The 17,519-nt window shown below is 38.6% G+C and overlaps 1 gene segment (V, D, J or C); it reads left to right on the forward strand.

Annotated features, from left to right (window-relative positions):
• Positions 1-1,368: 1,368 nt before the first annotated feature.
• LOC104871805 lies at positions 1,369-11,892 on the forward strand. The segment is given in 3 exon segments: positions 1,369-1,919; positions 2,040-2,599; positions 11,784-11,892. Coding segments are annotated over 2 exon segments (459 nt in total).
• The last annotated feature ends 5,627 nt before the right edge of the window (positions 11,893-17,519 follow it).

The raw sequence follows: 17,519 nt of genomic DNA on the forward strand, positions 1-17,519 counted from the left end.
CTTTCACCCAGCACCTACAAAGAACATAATAAAAATATTAACTCTTGAATAGAGGTGTAAAGATTTAAATTATAAAAAACAAGAAGTAGCATTTTCACAGAATAATGCTGCTTTTTTAAAAAAAAGGTGTTCACTTATATATCCTTTTATGCAAAAAATTTACTGAATGTGTATGGTGGGACATAGCTCTTTTTTTGTGTTTTGAGACAGGGTCTCACTATGTAGTTGAGACTGACCTGGAACTCAGTTTGTAGTCCAGGCTGGTCTTGAACTCACAGCGATCCTCCTGCCTCAGTCTCCCGAGTGCTGGGATAACAGGTGTGCGCCACCACGCCCGGCACATTGCTCTGATTTTACAGCTCATTCTATCTACTGACCTTTACAGAGACTCACTCTAACATGCAAAAGCTCAATTTTCAAACTCCACATTTGCTTCATCTATACCAATATTTATCTATAAATGATCAATACTTAGCATTGTATCAGTATCAGTAACTCTTCAAAGCACACTGTGAAGAGGAAGAGAACAAATTCACTCTGTGCTCCGCTCTTGCTCTTCAGTTCCCCTCCAGAAGCATTTAATAGCATTCTGTAGATCATTTTGCACACGTCCAGAGGTGCCGGGGTTAACCTGTGCCCCAGGAGGATCTCAAATCTTCATTCTCTTCAGGTCCCTCCTTTCACCTCTATTTCCTCACTTGCACATGTGCTAAAGGCAGACATAGTGGTTTATTGTCATGTGATACTGTGTTGTACCTTATTTTTGCACACAGAAACCAGAAGTCTGCATGGATAAAGAGAGGCACCTTTAAGGAAATTTTAAACTACTTTGAATTGTAACAAAAAGTAGAGAAATAAAATTTCCAACCTCAACCATTTTTAAGATCATTCTACAGGGATGTAATTATATTTTTTCTTTTGGCTAGAATTCATATTTTACATTATTCAGTAAGTGTGAAATTCAGGAGTGTTTGACTATGAAATATTACAACTTTTTCATCCCGATGTGGGGTTGCATGCCTGTAATCCCGGCCCCCCAAGAGGCTGAGGCAGAGATCCAGATGATCAAGGTCAGCCTGAGCAACTTAGTGAGATCTTGTCTTAAAAATAAAAGATAAAAAGGGCTGAAGACGGAGCTCAGCAGTAAGATGACCTGGGATTTAATTCCCAGTACTGTACTGAAAAACAAAGTTAGTTTCACTTTACCTCTGGAAAAGCTTTTGTTAGGAAATTGCAATTCCTTAATATTGATATTATTTTGAATAGCAAAAATACAGCCTTTCAAATAACAACGATTCTTCGAGGAACACCCATCTAGTCACTATTTTTATTTCATTTAACAAACGTGAATTGGAAAATATGAGTGAAAACATTAATGAAAAATGTCAGTCACTGCTGTTAGTGTCGGCGACCACCATAACTCAATAATGACTTGACTTTCTGCTATTTCCTACACCCTTTTATGATATTTCAATAGCTCAGACTAAAACAGATGCATGAGACTACCAAAGCTTGTATTAAAATGTTCAAGGTAATTGATGTCCTGTCAGCTACACAGACACCCTGGGATTCACTACGAAATCACCTATGTGTCAGGAAGAGTCCTACAAACTAAAAAGATCCTTCATATTGGCCAAGGCCACCTGATGACCAACAGGTGCTTTAGAAATGAATTCAGGAATGGGACACCCCTGACCTTTAGAAGGAGCCCAGGAAAACATTCAGCCCATGTCCATCCCTGTCCACCAGGGGGTGCAGCTTCCTAACACAAGCTCATTTTCTGAGCAAACTGTACAGTTCGACTCATCATTGCAGTAGCAGTTCAACAGTTCTTCATGTTAAGTGAAATCATTTGGGTGACCCTCCTAAGATGAACATTTCTCCAAGCTTTGTGACTGTGATATTCTTCATACTTGGTGGTGAGTAAAGTACCTTTTAAAATTTGGACTCTTGTAATGTCAAAGGGAGCAAAATTTTTACCCATAAATTTATCTAAGAGTTGTATCCTAAAGGTGACACCGATCTCTTTTTCCCCCCAGGAAGGACATATGGAGACTCAGTGACGCAGATGGAAGGCCAAATCACTGTCCCAGAAGAGGCTATGCTGACCATAAATTGCACTTACACAGCCACAGGATACCCTGCTCTTTTCTGGTACATCCAGTACCCTGGAGAAGGTCTGCAGCTCCTCCTTAAAGCCTCAAAGGACAAGGATAAGGGAAGCCACAAAGGATTTGAAGCCACGTATGATAAAGACACCAGCTCCTTCCACTTGCAGAAAGCCTCAGTCCAAGAGTCAGACTCGGCTGTGTACTACTGTGCTGTGGGTGACACAGTGGCAGGAACTGCAGGGGGAGCCGAGCACAAACTCTGGGCAGTGAAAAGGGGCCTGGCTGCTGAGTGTCTGCCTCTGGGCCACTTTGGTTTCCGCACAGGCTGTGATACGTAGGCTACTTTTTCTCTCACTGATGTAACACCATACAAGTACCCAGAGCAGAAGACAAGAAGTAGATGTCACTTATACCCAGCTCTTCACCAGTAACACTGAGATACAATCTGATATCAATAATTCCACATGGAAGGGCAAAGTAATTTCAAGGTAAGAGCATGTAAACAATGAGTGGTCTCTTTGCTTCTCTTTGCGGACACAGTCCAGCCCCACATCTGGTTACAGCTTATCCTGGAAAATTTTGCTGTCCTTACACTTTTAGGCAGCTAAGTGTGCTAGAGAAAGTGGCATTTTTATATTTCTCTAACAAAATGAGGAATGAGAAAGAATAGGAGAGCTACCGTCCCCATTCCCAAAATCTGGGATGCCTTTTTTTTGGTAGTGGAAAATGCTTCGGTACTTTCTTGAAAGGAAGCAATAAGTAATACTGTGATAAAATATTTCAAAAGTAGACTGTACACTCTGTTACCTGAGCAGGAAGTTCACAAAAGATTAATAGAAAACAGAACAGTAGCAATGAAATGTACAAGTGAATTGAAAGCAGAAACCAAATGTAAGAAGACATGTTGCTTGTATCTGTGAATCAGGAGCATAATGAATAATGCGCCATGATATGACTCCTTTCTTGTTAGCTTTTAAATGTTCCATTTAAAAAGTAAAAGTTACATGTGCTACTTGTAGAATGCCAAATGGCTATACCATCAAAATCTAAAAAAGGTTCATTTCCTAAACATGTGTACAAACAAATATAGAAAGAGGACCTACATATGAAAAATATGGTCTTTATTCAAGTTGCACAGCTTTATTTTCAGCATTTTCTTTCTTCTTCTGCTCATGCACTGATGTCTGTGAGAGGCCAGCACTGTGTTCAGTGATTGGTCCTTCAAGAGTAGCCGGTGGGTACCTTCCACCTGCTCTCAGGCGGGAAAGCTTGGGCTTCTCGACAGAGAAAAAAGGGGAGAGAAGAAAGGAGAACAGAACTTCAAACAGTGCAGCCATGCCAAGAGAGGAAAGGGACTTTCACCATGTAGAGGAAGGGGTTCTGTTCTGGTAAATCAGAAGGTAGATAGAGTGATGTTCAAGAGAAAGGGAGGGGACAAAAGCGCAACTGAAATGGCCATGTCTAAGTGATGAGTGCCCATGACTACTACATAAATAGTTTGTGAGAATGCCTCAGGTGAGTTAGTTTTCAGGGCCAGTGGGAAGTTAAGCATATATTTTTATCTTTTATCATTATAAAATACTGTGGAAAAGAGAAAACCAGCCGCTGGAGTATAGAAAAGGTGACAGCAGTGAAGTCAGTGTAAGTTCAGAGGATAAGCAGGTATACGGAAGATGAAATGTTGTATTACAGAGCAGGAAAAGATGAACCCTGGGCCTAGTGAGGGAAGCCACCAAGGTCTGTCCTGGGCATCCGCACTGGATAATGGAGGAGTCTGAAGCTCTCATAGCTTTCAAATCATTGGGAAAAATGGTGTGTGTGTGTGTGTGTGTGTGTGTGTGTGTGTGATGTTCAGAAGGGAGATGGTGAAGAAGTGGATCAAGGAGAGCAATTGTGTAATTGGCAGACCATCCCTGCTCTCCGTGGCAGCTGGCACAGCAGAAAATAATCATTTTCCAAAGCCAGCAGAAAACTGAAAATGTCTTCAATGAATTGAGGAACAGCATTCTAAACAGTAAGAAAGCAAAAACAATTATAACAGGTAAATATAATGTTTAATTAGTATAGGGAAGTGATATGTTATTCAAGAAATGGAGTGGGGCTGGGGATTTAGCTCGGGGGTTCTGTCGCCTGCCTCACCAGTGCAAGGTTCCGAGTTCGATTCCCAGTATCCGTCCCCAAAGAGAAATGGATTTACACACAGTAGCCTATGTGGTGAAAATATTGTCACATGGTGGCTTCCACTAACTTACACCATCAGTGGCACTGATTAGGCAGAATATCTCTTTCCTCCAAAACTTATGTATTGCCAACTTTTTTTAAACCATTGCCTATTAGTTAGGATTTTCTTTTTATATAAATAATTCATTTAATTACGAATTGGATGGAGCTTTATTTAGTGTATTTAAGTCATTTGTATTTTCTGTATATTGTCCATGGATATATCCGTCCACTTTAAATGATGTAATCTCTGTTCTTCACATCTATCTTTGGTCCAGCCATCTTATATTTCCAACTTTCTGTCCTTTTATTGTGACTTAATTTTTAAGAGTAGTTTTAGGTTGAAGCAAAATTGAGAGGAAAGGTACCATATCAGTTTGGGTTCACTAGAGAAATAAATGTATATTTAATGTTTGCCCTGCTGAGTTTTGTTCTTGCTCTGGTCTGATTCTTTTATTTTCATTTCTCTATTTGGTACATGAGTGTTTATCCTGTTCCATTTTTATCTTGGGAGTATGTAACTTGCATTTTAATTTTTATAAGAGCCCATCGCTAAATGTTTGTCTTTCATCTCTTAGGAGATTTTGGACTTGGACCTTTGAGAAATTATGGAACTGTTGAGACTTTGGAAACTCTGGGTGATAGACTGAATGCACTTTGTATTATTAGGTTGACCTGAGCTTTTAGATCCAGGGGTGGAATGTTATTGTTTAGATTTGAAATGTTTCTGCAAACTCATGTGATACAACTTGCTAGCTAACTAATGAGCTTTTTGGGAAGTGGCGGTGTAATGGATTGTGAATGGATTAATTTATTGATGTGATCATAATTTGACAGTATTAAAGGGAATGGATGGAAACAGCAGGTGGGGCCTAGGTGAGGGGAGTGAATCATGAGGTTTGAGGTTGGATACTATGTCTGCTCCCTGGCCTCTTCTTCTTTACCTCTTTCTCTCTCTCTTCTTCCTTGCTGCCATGAGGCAAGTGGCTTTGGTCCGATATGATCTTCTGCCATGTCTTTCTGTTTCACCTCAGGTCCATAGAAATCCACAGGTAACTGTGGATTGAAATGTCTGATACCATGATATAAAGTAAAACTTTCTTCTCCTATGATCGTTTTCTTGATAAGTGGCCACTGAGCAATATCGTGGTGTACATTAAGGATCATTTTTGTTGTTTTATGTCATATGGGTTTGGAGTAATTTATGATAACATAAATTTATCACTGTAATATCACGCAGAATACTTTTACTGACCTATATGCCCTCTCTTGTCTACCTGTTCACTCCATTGCCAACCTCAAACCTCCCAGCAATTGACCTTTTTACTGTCTCCATAGCTTGGCCACCATTTTCCAGATTGTGATTTAATTTTACTCATAAAGAATATAGCCTTTTCAATTAACTTATTTCACTTGGTCATATGTGTAAGTTTTCTCTCTGTCTCTCATGACTCTATAGCTCATTTTATTTCAACACTAATGAGTATTCCATAGTCGAGATATACCGTTGTTTATTTCACCTCCAGAAAAGCACATTGGTTGCTTCCAAATTTCAGCAGTTGCAAATAAATCTTCTGTAAATGTTCCTGGGCAAGTTTCTGTGTGGACTCATATTTTCAGCAACTTTGGGTAAATATCGAGGATCTTGATTGAGAGGTCATGTGACAAGAGTAGATAAGGAACTACTAAGCTGTCTCCCAATGTGACTGTAGACTTGTTCATTCCTACCAGCATGATTTCTGTTCCTGTTGCTCAAATATCCTGGCTAGAATCTGCTGTTGTCTAGTTTTGCCTGTCATTTTAATAGTTGTGTAAAGGTATTTCATTGTTTTTGTTTTCCTTTCTCTAATGATAATATGATTTAGAACATATTTTCATATGCTTATTTGACCACGGCCTATGTTCTTTGGTAAAGTATTGCTATGGTCTTATAATAGGTTGTTTTTTGTTTATTGTTGAATTTTAAAGACTTACTTGTTCATATTGGATGATAGCCTTTCACCAGACACATGTTTTGAGATATTTTCTCCCAGTCTATGTCTTATCTTCTCATTTTCTTGGTATTGTCTTTTGTAGAGCAGAAGTTTTTAATTTTAAGAAAATTCAGCTGAGCAATGATTACTTTAATAGATTTTGCCTTTAGTGTCGTATGCAGTAAATTGTTGCAATATGCAAGTTTTTGTGGGTTTCATTTTTTTGGTAGTTTTGTGTTATAGTGGTATTAATCTAGTCACAAGTGTGAAGTTCTAATGACCTCTTATTAAATATAGACCAGACTCACAAGACTGGTGTGGTGGGGTTTATGTGTCCAACACAGGAACCTTATGGGACACTAACACCATAGCCACTTCTCTGAGACCTACTATTTCTGTGGGGTGTAACATCACCACCTACCAGGATATTGCGAGTTATAGCAGATGCTCACAAAAGTGTGTAAAAGCTCTACCTGGATCCATATTATTTCAGGCAAAGAAATTAAATACTGTGATATCTATCTATCTCTATCATCCATCTTTTGAGAGAGATTTATTTATTTTTTTATTTTTTCAGCTTTAATTGAATTTATTGGTACATTTTAGGGATACATTACAGAGATTTATTTTAAGGAGTTGGTTCCTGCAATTGTGGGGACTGAAAGACCTACCTCTGCAGGCATATGGTTGGGCTGAATATTCAAGGAGCGGTTGATTTTGCAGCTCAAGTTTGAAGGCCAGTTGGAGGCAGAATTTCATTTTGCTTGTGGACCTCTGTATTTTTTTTTTTGACGACCTTGAACTGGTTTGATAGACCTTCACCTACTCTGTGGAGGATAAAATGCTTTACTCAAAGTCTACTGATTTAGAAAGTTAGTCTTCTCTAAAACACACCATATACATTTTAACAATAGACTTAACAAAGCCTCACTCTAGTACTGGTTGAAATTTAGCATCATATTGATAAGAGAGAACTTCTGTAAACAGTCTGAAGCCTACAAAATGTTAAAAAATACGAAATAACTGCTGCCTTTTGCTTCTATAATTTGCTTTGCTTGTTTAACTAAACACCTGAGGTTTCACCATTGAAGCTTAAAGGCACGTAGCCCGCCTAAAATTAACAGATACCGGAGGTGCTAAGCCGCATCCCAGATAACAAACTAAGATAACAGTCCCTGAGCCATCAAATTTTCTATAAACCTTAAGACTATAAAGGTGTTGAGATGAAAGGAATGTCACCAGTCCTGCTTTCCCAACCCGGACCTCCACTCTTGTGGGCTGGAATAGCTAAAGATAAAAATCCTGAAAGAAAATGCTACATTTGGGTTAACATTGTACTGTCTGTGACCATGATTTGTGATGGGAACTGTGGGAACTAGAATGTCTTATCACCTAAAATGCGGTCATGATTGTAAGACTCCTATAAAAGGCAGACTGTAACCCAGCCCAGACTCAGTCATTTGGCACAGCACTTGGTGCAGACTGATCCTTTGCTAGCAAAGTAAACATTTTTTTATTTTGCACACTGCATGTCATTTGCCATTTCCTCCCACAACAATGTGGTCTAGTAATATGTGTTGGATGAAGTAATAAATAAACAAATTGTTCTGAATGGCAACAAAGAGACTGGCGACAGAGGAATTTGTGACCTATACTGAGATGTCATAATAATAAGTTTCGCAAAAATCCCTGAGACACCCTTGGTCTTTCTTCAAATTCCTATTCAAGAATATAATTTGGCTCCCATTGTCTCTACAGGTATATCATCCTTAAGGAAGAGTAGGTCTTTCAGCACAATGTCCCTGAGGTACCCTTTTGTGTTTCCAAGACTCTTGCCAGTTCAAGGGGACATTGTAAGTGGACAGGGACTGTGGTGTCCAGATAAATATTATTGCAAAATACAGTCTGAACTTGGCAAACTTGTGTTGTCTGTAAAGAGAAACTTTTCTTGCATGAATGCCAAGTAAGCTGTTCCTTGGAATGCTGATCATACAGTAGACAATAATATATTCTTTTTTTTTTTTTTGGTCCCAGGGATCAAACTTGGGTCCTTGCACTTTCAAGGAAGGCAGTAGCACCACTGAACTAACCCCGCTGCCCTCAATAATATATTCTTATAGAAAAAATTATAAGAAATAAAGGGAGGAAGAGATGGAAAATGATGATGGAACCTTTATTAACATTATTTTGATCACATTTTATGGTGGTGTAAACGCACTGGTGTTCTCCAGAGTATGTTAGCTAGCCAGGAGTGGTGGTGCACACATGTAATCCCAGCACTCAGGAGGCAGAGGCAGGAGGATCACTGATAGTTGAGGCTAGCCTGGGCTCCATAGTGAGTTCAAGGCTTGCCTGAACTACCAAGTGAGACCCTGTCTCATAAAACCAAAACAAAATTGGTTACCTATAACACAAAATTGTCCTCTCTCACTTTGGTGGTCTTCATGCTAAGTATCTATGGAGACGCCCCACAGACACACTTCAAAGTGTGTTTTTTAATGTGCTAGGCATTTCTTACTCCAATCAAGTTAATATATCATGATAACAGACACAATCCACTGCTTTTCAACTTGATAATCAGGTATGTTTCCTCAAACTACATTTAATCGCCAAATAAAGGCAATAGCTAACATAGTGTGCAATCATGGCAGCATAGAGGATGAAGTCTTGGAGACAAGACTTAGTTCAGTCACCAAGAGGCCCAGAGGGGCTGTAGCTACTGAAAGTACCCAGCAATAGGGAGTTCATGAACTCCCTGGCTTTTATTTATAATATCAGAAAATATTGCTTCTCGGCCTTTTGGCTAAGATCAAGTTATAATATCAGAAAATACAGGAGAAAAGAAGAAGAGAAACAGGAGAGAAAAATAAAAAAAACAAAAAACAGCTTGAGCAAGAAGCTGTCTCAGGGCTAGGCAGTTTTTCTTGAGGTCATTGGAAAGACTGGCCAGACACCATGCTTCATTAAAGTAAACTTCTTGTTATTTAACCATTTGACTTTCACAAAGTCTGTGTGCTTTTGCCCTGAAGTTTAACCATTCATTTCTTGGCCCAGTTCCCCACAAATGTCAGATTTGTAATTTGCTCCAAACAATACAACATTCTACGTATGACTGAAAATGTACTAATTCCTTCCCCCAAATAGGAGGCAATGTTTTTTGTTTGATACTCACTCTTCTTCTGAAATTATATCATTTATAATGTAGATTGAACAATATTTAAATACCTATATAAAGTCAATGAACATTATGTTTCAAAGAAAGAAAAGATATTTGCATAATATATGTGAATATATGCAGAAGGAAAATAGGAAATAAATACTCATGACAGTTACAGACCTTGTTTCTAGGATTAGTCATGCAGTCATAGCTGATATTTATAAATATCTTCTTCTACACCTTGTGTATTCCCCTGGCCTTCAGCAAACACCTCAGTGGGTCTTGGTTCTTTATCCAGCCTTCATTTTGAGGATTGGGCCCATTTGTCATCCTGCCTGGATTGGAAGGTGTCGCTAGTTTCCTGTTGACCTTAATTTCAGGGCCTGGTAATATTAGCAGATGCCCTAAGGGGTGGGTATTCTAGACTCCATAAATATTCTTCCTTCCATTGTGGAGTAGTAGTCCAATTTCCCCTAGGAGTCTCTGTCAATCACCCTCACAAACACCATCGGTTCTGTTTAGTCTGTTGACTCAGAAGCATGAGGAATCCAAAATGACTAGGTTAAAGTCTTAGTTTTCAGGTCAACGGAATTATTGTTGTGCCTCTTGGTAGCTACCTCCCCATTTCTCCTCATGTGTAGGCCAACAGAGCATAAGGTCACTGGAACAAGAAGCAAAAATTTTGCTAGTGGGTCTCTAATGATAATTGGTACCATTCGCATTTCTACCCCTTCATTCCCAAACCAATTCATCCCAGCTATGGGAAAAATAGTACCAAATATTGGACACAGTTTGAGCATATAAAGCCATCTGAAGAACCTTTCCTCAGCCCCTGGATGGCATTTTCACCTAGTTGGTGTTGTAACTACATCTTCAAAAGGCTATTCCGGGGCCGGGGATTTAGCTCAGCGGTTCGGCGGCCTGCCTCACAAGAGCAAGGACCCAAGTTCGATCCCCGGTACCAAAAAAAAAAAAAAAAAAAAAAAAAAGGCTATTCCACTGTTCTATCAATCCAGCTCCTTTTGGATAGTGGGTAACATGGTAAGACTAGCAAAGTCCATGAGCATGATCCCATTTCTGCAGTTCTTTGGCTAGGAAGTACATTCTTTGGTTAGAAGTAGTGCTGTATGGAAGACATGAGAGAGAATGAGCATTCTATAAGTCCAGGAAGGGTACTTTTGGCAGAAGCACTACATATGCAAAAGGCAAATCCATATCCACAATAGGCTCTACAGCAGTAAGAACAGGGCACTACCCTGTCCACAATGGAGGCATTCCAATATAAACAGCATGGGAACAGATTACAGGCAAATCACCCTAGGAAATGATAGTGCTGGTCTCTACTGCTGGCAGACTGGGCACTTCGTCAACATGAAGACTAACGTATCTTATCTTTCTTTCACCAGCTGTGCTGGTGAACCTGAGTCTTTGTTCATGTTAGGCAGCTTCTCTACCACTGGGCCACATCATCAGCCATTTTCAGTTTTAACCTATAACATTTCCCTTTTTTTCTTTAGAAGGATTTATTGTATCTGCTATAATGCATGTCTTAAGTGTGATGCAATGTGATATTTAAAGTGGTAGCATTTGCTTAGACAAAAAAAGTCACTTATTATTCTTAGGAATGCACCTATTAATTCATTTGTGCATTTAAGAAATAGTTATTAACAGACTGCTATGTTTCTTACACTGTTCCATGTAGCAGAATAGTATACTGGATAAAGGTTTAATTCTTACCATCCCAAGTCATCTGCAAATGTCTAAGTCTGTGTTGATATTCTTCTGATTTTATCCTAAAACTTGCAGATAGGGTTTTTCAGTGAACCACAGGCACCAAATTGGCTAAAGAAGAAAAAGTATCATTAAATTTCTCTTAGAAATGTCAGGTCATGAAGTTTCCAAGTAAGGTGATATTTAGGGTAAAAGTAAGCTAATGGAAAATACTAACTATTCATTAGAATTAAATAGAATCACTTGACAGTCAACAGATATCGTAGAAAAAAAAAAAAAAGCCAGAGGTAAGAATACAGCATTGACTTTTGAGACAACTGGTAAATAATCAGCTGAATTTAGTATCCTGCCACAAGGGGCTGCATCTTCTCAACACACATTTCCTGAGCTCACAATTGTTTTTCACTGGGACTTTAATCTTTTCTTACATTAAGAGATTAAGACTCAAGATCTTCAGAGGTCCTGGAGATGAACTGTTGTATAGGACCAATTATTGTACTACTCTTAATGTTTGGTAAGTGAAATGGTACGTTAAGCTTAATGTCTGTTACATAATGTTGATAAAATTTTTAACGGTAATTTTTTCCTAAGGGGCAGAAGCCTGATCATGACCAATGTAAGAAGCACTGACTTGATTTTTTTTTAAGGAAGAAATGATGGAGACTCAGTGACTCAAACAGAAGGCCAAGTTGTCCTCTTAGAAAAGGACTCTCTGAGTGTGAACTGTTCCTATGAAAGTTTAGTGTATCCTGCTCTATTCTGGTATGTCCAATACCCTGGAAAAAGTCTGCAGCTCCTCCAGAAATCCACAAAGGACAAGGAGAAAGGAAGCAAGAAAGGTTTTGAAGCCACATACAATAAGGAAACCAGCTCCTTCCACTTGGAGAAAGCCTCAGTGCAAGAGTCAGACTTGGCTGTGTACTACTGTGCTCTGAGTGACACGGTGGCGGGAACTGCAGTGGGAGCTGAGCACAAACTCTTAGCAGCAACCAGGGGCCTGGCTGCTGAGGGTCTGCCTCTGGGATCACTCTAGTTTAGGGACCAAATGCTAGTTTATTGTTGTTGCCAAGACCCAAACAGGGTTGTGACATAAAAGTCCTCCAAATCTTCCTATTTCACAGTATGAATTACACCATTTGAACCTTGTTTACACTTTTAGTTTTTCATACCAGAGAAACTATTCAGTATTTACTCAAGTGTGTCCTATTTATTTCACTTAAGAGTATGGCCTTAATATGCATCCATTTAGCTGGTCTCTAGTTTAGCTATGTCTCTAGTTTCTCATTCTTTATAGCTGAGTAGTACTCCATTTTATAGAAAAACCTCATCTTCTTTATCTGGTTTCTAGTTGATGGGCAATTGGGCTGTTTCCAAGTTTTAGCTATTATAAACTGTGCTGCTGTAAACATGGGTGTTGATGTGGTATGATTGTTTTAATTCTTTTGGAAAGATACCCAACAGAGGAATGGCTGGGTCAAATGGGACCTCTAATCCTAGTTTTTTGAGGTATCTCCATATTGCTTTCCACAGTGATTGCACCAGTCTACGCTCCAACAAACAATGGAGAGTGTAGACTTTCTCCTCACACCCCTGCCAGCATTTGTTATTTGTTGATCAATGCCAAGAAAACAGCAGAAGAACAAAAAATAAATATTTCTCGCACAAGATGTTTTCACAGCAGGAGAGAGGACAGTCTGGCTTGGTAGTTTCTCAACAGTGATAGAACTTTGTGATTTTAAAGGCATAAAACTTCAAGATAAAAAAATGGTCTTGGTGTTGTTTTCAGCATCTCTTGAAGGACCGGTGAAACTCAACATTTTTTCTTTTTTAAAATTAATTAATATTATTGGTACATTTAAGGTATACAATGTAATGACATCCATCATTGGAAATTTGCACCTTTACATAATCCATCATGGTTCTTATTTTTTCCCCATTCCCCTGCCCTCCCTTCAACCCTTCCACCCCTCCCTATCTACAAAGACTTTATTTCCATTTTTTCCTGAGGTTAATTCCATTCCCGTATCACTTCCCCTTCCCCTTTGCACCTTTTCTTACCTTTTATGTTATACCATTTATTTATCTGTTATACCTTTTAGTCCTTATATATGTTGCAGAAGGAATTGTTAAATGACACACATGCAGAGACACAGGAGAAGGTAAAATAAAAAAATTTACTTTGCTCATAAAGGATCGGTCCATACCAAAAGCTGTGCCTAAGGATCGACCCTGGGCTGGGTTACAACCTGCCTTTTCTAGGAGTTTTACAATCATGCCCTTATTTTAGGTGATAAGATATTCTAATCTCCACAGTTCCCATCATAAAACATGGTCACAAGATAGTTTCACTATTAACTCAAATGTAGCAATTTCTTTCAAGATGTTTATCCTTAGCTAAAGAGTGGGGCCAGAATTAGGAAAGCAGGACTGGTGATATTCCTTTCATCTTATCACCTTTATAGCCATATTGTTTACAGAAAGTTTTATGGCTCAGGGACTGTTATTTTGTTTTGAACATTTGGTCTCATCCTGGAATGCAGCTAAGCACCTCTGGCATTTGTTAGTTTTAAACTGGTGCTACCTGCCTTTAAACTTCACTGGTGAAACCTCAGGTGTTTTGTTAAACAAGCAAAGGAAAGCAAATTACAGAAGCAAAAGACAGAAGTCATTCTACATTTTCCTAACATTTTGTGGGTTTTAGATTATTTACAAAAGTTCTATCTATCATTTACACTTTCATTTTCTCACACTAGAGAAACTATTTGGTATTTACACCTATGCACCATATTTATTTCACTTAAGAGTATTACCTCAATGTGCATCCATTTAGCTATAAATATCTCTAGTTTCTCATTCTTTATAGCTGAGTAGTACTCCATGAAAACATTTTTTTTCCAGTCTCCTGTTGATGGGCAGGTGGGCTGCTTCCAAGTTTCAGCTATCATGAATCATGCTGCTATAAGCATAGGTGCACATATATCACTGTGGTATGATTCTTGTAATTATTTGGGGAAGATACCCAGCAGGGGGATAGCTGGGTCATATAGAATCTCCAATCCTAGTTCTTTGAGGTATCTCCAGACTGATTTCTACAGTGGTCACAACAGTTTGCACTCCCACCAACAGTGAACGAGGGTTGCTTTTTCCTCACAGCTCCACTAGCTTTTATTATTGATTGATTTCTTAATAGCAGCCATTCTTTCTGGGATGAGGTGGAATTTCAGCATTGTTTTCATTTGCATCTCTCGAATGACCAGTGATGTTGAACATTTTTCCATATGTTTATTTGCTATTTCTTCTTTCTCTGAGAAATGGCTGTTCATTTCAGATGGCCCATTTTTGGATTGGGTCTTTAAATTTGGTAGATCCAATTTTTTAAAGTTCTTTATGTATTCTAGATAGTAGACCTTTGAGGAAGAGCTGGTGAAAAATTTTCCCCACATTGTGGGTTGTCTCTTCACACTATTGATTGTTTCTTGCTATCCATAAGTTTTTTTTTAATAAAAAGGATCCCACTTGTTGATTGTTTGTGCTAGTTCATGGGCAACTGAGGTTTTGGTCATAAAATCTTTTCCTACACCAATGGCTTCAAGAGTTCTACCTTGCCTCTCTTCCAGGTTTAGTGTTCCAGTTTTAATATTTAGATCTTTAGTCCATTTTGATTTTAATTTAGTGAATGGTGAGAGATATAGGTCTAGTTTTAATCTTTGGCAAATTGAAACCCAGTTTTTCTAGCACCATTTACTAAAGAGGCTATCTTCCCTCCAGTGTAGGTATTTGGTTCCTTTGTCAAAGATGAGGTGGCTGAGTGTGTCTCGAGTTGTTTCTGCATCTTCTAATCTGTTACACTGATCCTCAGGTTTGTTTCTTTGCCAGTACCATTCTGTTTTTTGTCATAGTAGCTTTGTAGTATAATTTCAAGTCAGGGATTGTGATACCCGCTACCTTGTCTTTATTGCCTAGAATTGCTTTTGCTATTGAACATTTTTTTCATGTGTTTATTTGCTGCTTTTATTTCTTTGTCTGAGAAATGTCTGTTCATTTCAGATACCCATTTTCAAATTGGGTATTTAAAGTTGGAGGTCTCATTTTTTAAAGTTCTTTAAATATTCTAGATAGTAATCCTTTGTGCGACAAACAGTTGGTAAATTTTTTTTCCCACACTCTAGGTTGTCTCTTAGCTCTATTGGTGGAACATTTATTGCTAAATGGATACACATTGAGGCCATACTCTTCAGTGAAATAAATAGGACAGTCATGTGTAAATAACAAATAGCTTCTCCAGTGTGAGAAACTGAAAGTGTAAAGAAGAATTGAAATGTATCATAGATAACATGGAATAAAGAGAAAAGATCTAAAGGGGAAGGGGAACTGGGAAGGTAGGGAAAAGGATAAAAGGGAAAGGGAAAAATATGAGAAAAGGAAAGAATGGAAATGAAGTCTTTGTAAATAGGGAGGGTTGGAGGGGTTGAAGGGTGGGCAGGGGAATGGGAAAAAATAAGAACCAAGATATATCATGTAAAAGTAGAAATTCCCAATGATGAATGTCATTATGTTGTCTACCTAAAATGTACCAATAAAGGTAAAGAATGAAAAAAAAAGGTCTCTATGCTCATCCTTACAAATAACGAAGATCCCTGGCTCTGACCTCAGTCCAGGGACACTGTGTCTGGAGATAGAGCTGTGGCATTTGAGGGTGTGCTCTGATAATCTGAAACAAGATGGGGTGAGTTTCAAGGCAAACCTTGATACAGGAAATAATATGTTCTTAAAGAATTATAAGAAATAGGAGGAAGAGAGGGTATTACATTTTACTACATTTATGGAAAGTGATGATGGAACATTTATTAACTTTATTTTTATCAAATTATATAGTGTAAATGCACTGGTATTCTCCAGAATATGTTAGCTAGCCTGGAGTGGGCACATCTGTAATTCCAGCACTCAGGAGGAAGAGGCAGGAGGATCGCTGAGAGTTTGAGGCTAGCCTGGGCTACATAGTGAGTTCAGGGATGGCCTGAAATACAAAGAGAGAACCTGTCTCAAAAAACCAAAATGAGAACCAAAAAAAAAAAAAATAGTTTACCTGTAACACAAAAGTGTAGAGACACCCTACTTTCCACAGTTTCTCAGTGAACGGGCTTTCTATCAGTAAGACATTATTCAAGATAGGATGAATGCAGGATATGGAAAAGAAAAACTCTATTGAGATCAGAATCTTTATCTGAAGATATGTGGTGATAGGTATCTTAGATTCCATAATACATTTATTCTACAGAAAGGAAGAATAGACGGAAATGGAAGGACAGACAAGGGCAAGGATTGTGAGGACTGCAAAGAAAAATAATCTTTGGATTTCACTGCAGATAATGTGGTGAGTTTGTAAATATCCAATTTTTTTGTTTTGCTTTATCCATTATAAGAGCAATTTCTATCATATCGGCTTATTGGCCTATAAAGTTTTTGGTTGTGAGATGGGTCCTTGAGCAAAATAGCGAGAGGGAATGGATAGTTTTCCTGACTCACTGTCTTAGAGGCTCGGGCTGCGGAGGAATGCCACAATGCAGCTTACTGATGTCATTGAAAGCTGCCTCTCACTGTTTCAATTTACCAGTTTCATTTCTTAGTTTTCTCTTACTTTTCTATTTTTTTTAAAGGAGATGGCCACTTCTCTAGATCTTTTAAATTAGTTAAGAGTATAACAAACACAAAATAAATAATTTCTGGATATATAGTACCAACACCATTGTGGACTTTCAGATCATAAGTCAACTCATATAAATAACAGATTGTCATGATTGGTGACTAATCATACAGCTTCTTGCAAAGCCTGCTGATGACTGGTGATGGCACATTTGCTAACTAGGTTGTACACTGGAGTCAAAGCACGTAGTTGTGTTTCTCTTTTCTCTCAGTGATGAGCTCAAGGCACATAGCACACAAATGGATAAGAGGAAAAAAAGCCCACAAAGATGAAATGGTAGCCACGAAGTGAAAAGCAGTAACACTGAATGTGAAACTCTAAGAGAATGTAAAGTTAGTGAATAAGTAGCTAAACCCTGTGCATGTTGTCACTGCTGTCCAAGAAACTCTACACGTGCAGCTAGTGACGGTGACCCCAGCAACATCAACGAAGTTGACGTTTATGATGAAAGGGAAGAAGTGGTCTGGGACGGTGACACTGGATAAGCTTCATGAGCTCTCAGAAATATTTCACCTGATTGAAAGCATGACACACCAAATATTAAAAGTTAACCCAGGGCCGGGGATTTAGCTCAGCGGTTCGGCGGCCTGCTTTGCAAGCGCAAGGACCCGTAAAAAAAAAAA

The sequence above is a fragment of the Fukomys damarensis genome, unplaced genomic scaffold, assembly GCF_012274545.1.
Source record: "Fukomys damarensis isolate Sample0158 unplaced genomic scaffold, DMR_v1.0_HiC HiC_scaffold_17, whole genome shotgun sequence".
Lineage (NCBI taxonomy): Eukaryota > Metazoa > Chordata > Mammalia > Rodentia > Bathyergidae > Fukomys > Fukomys damarensis.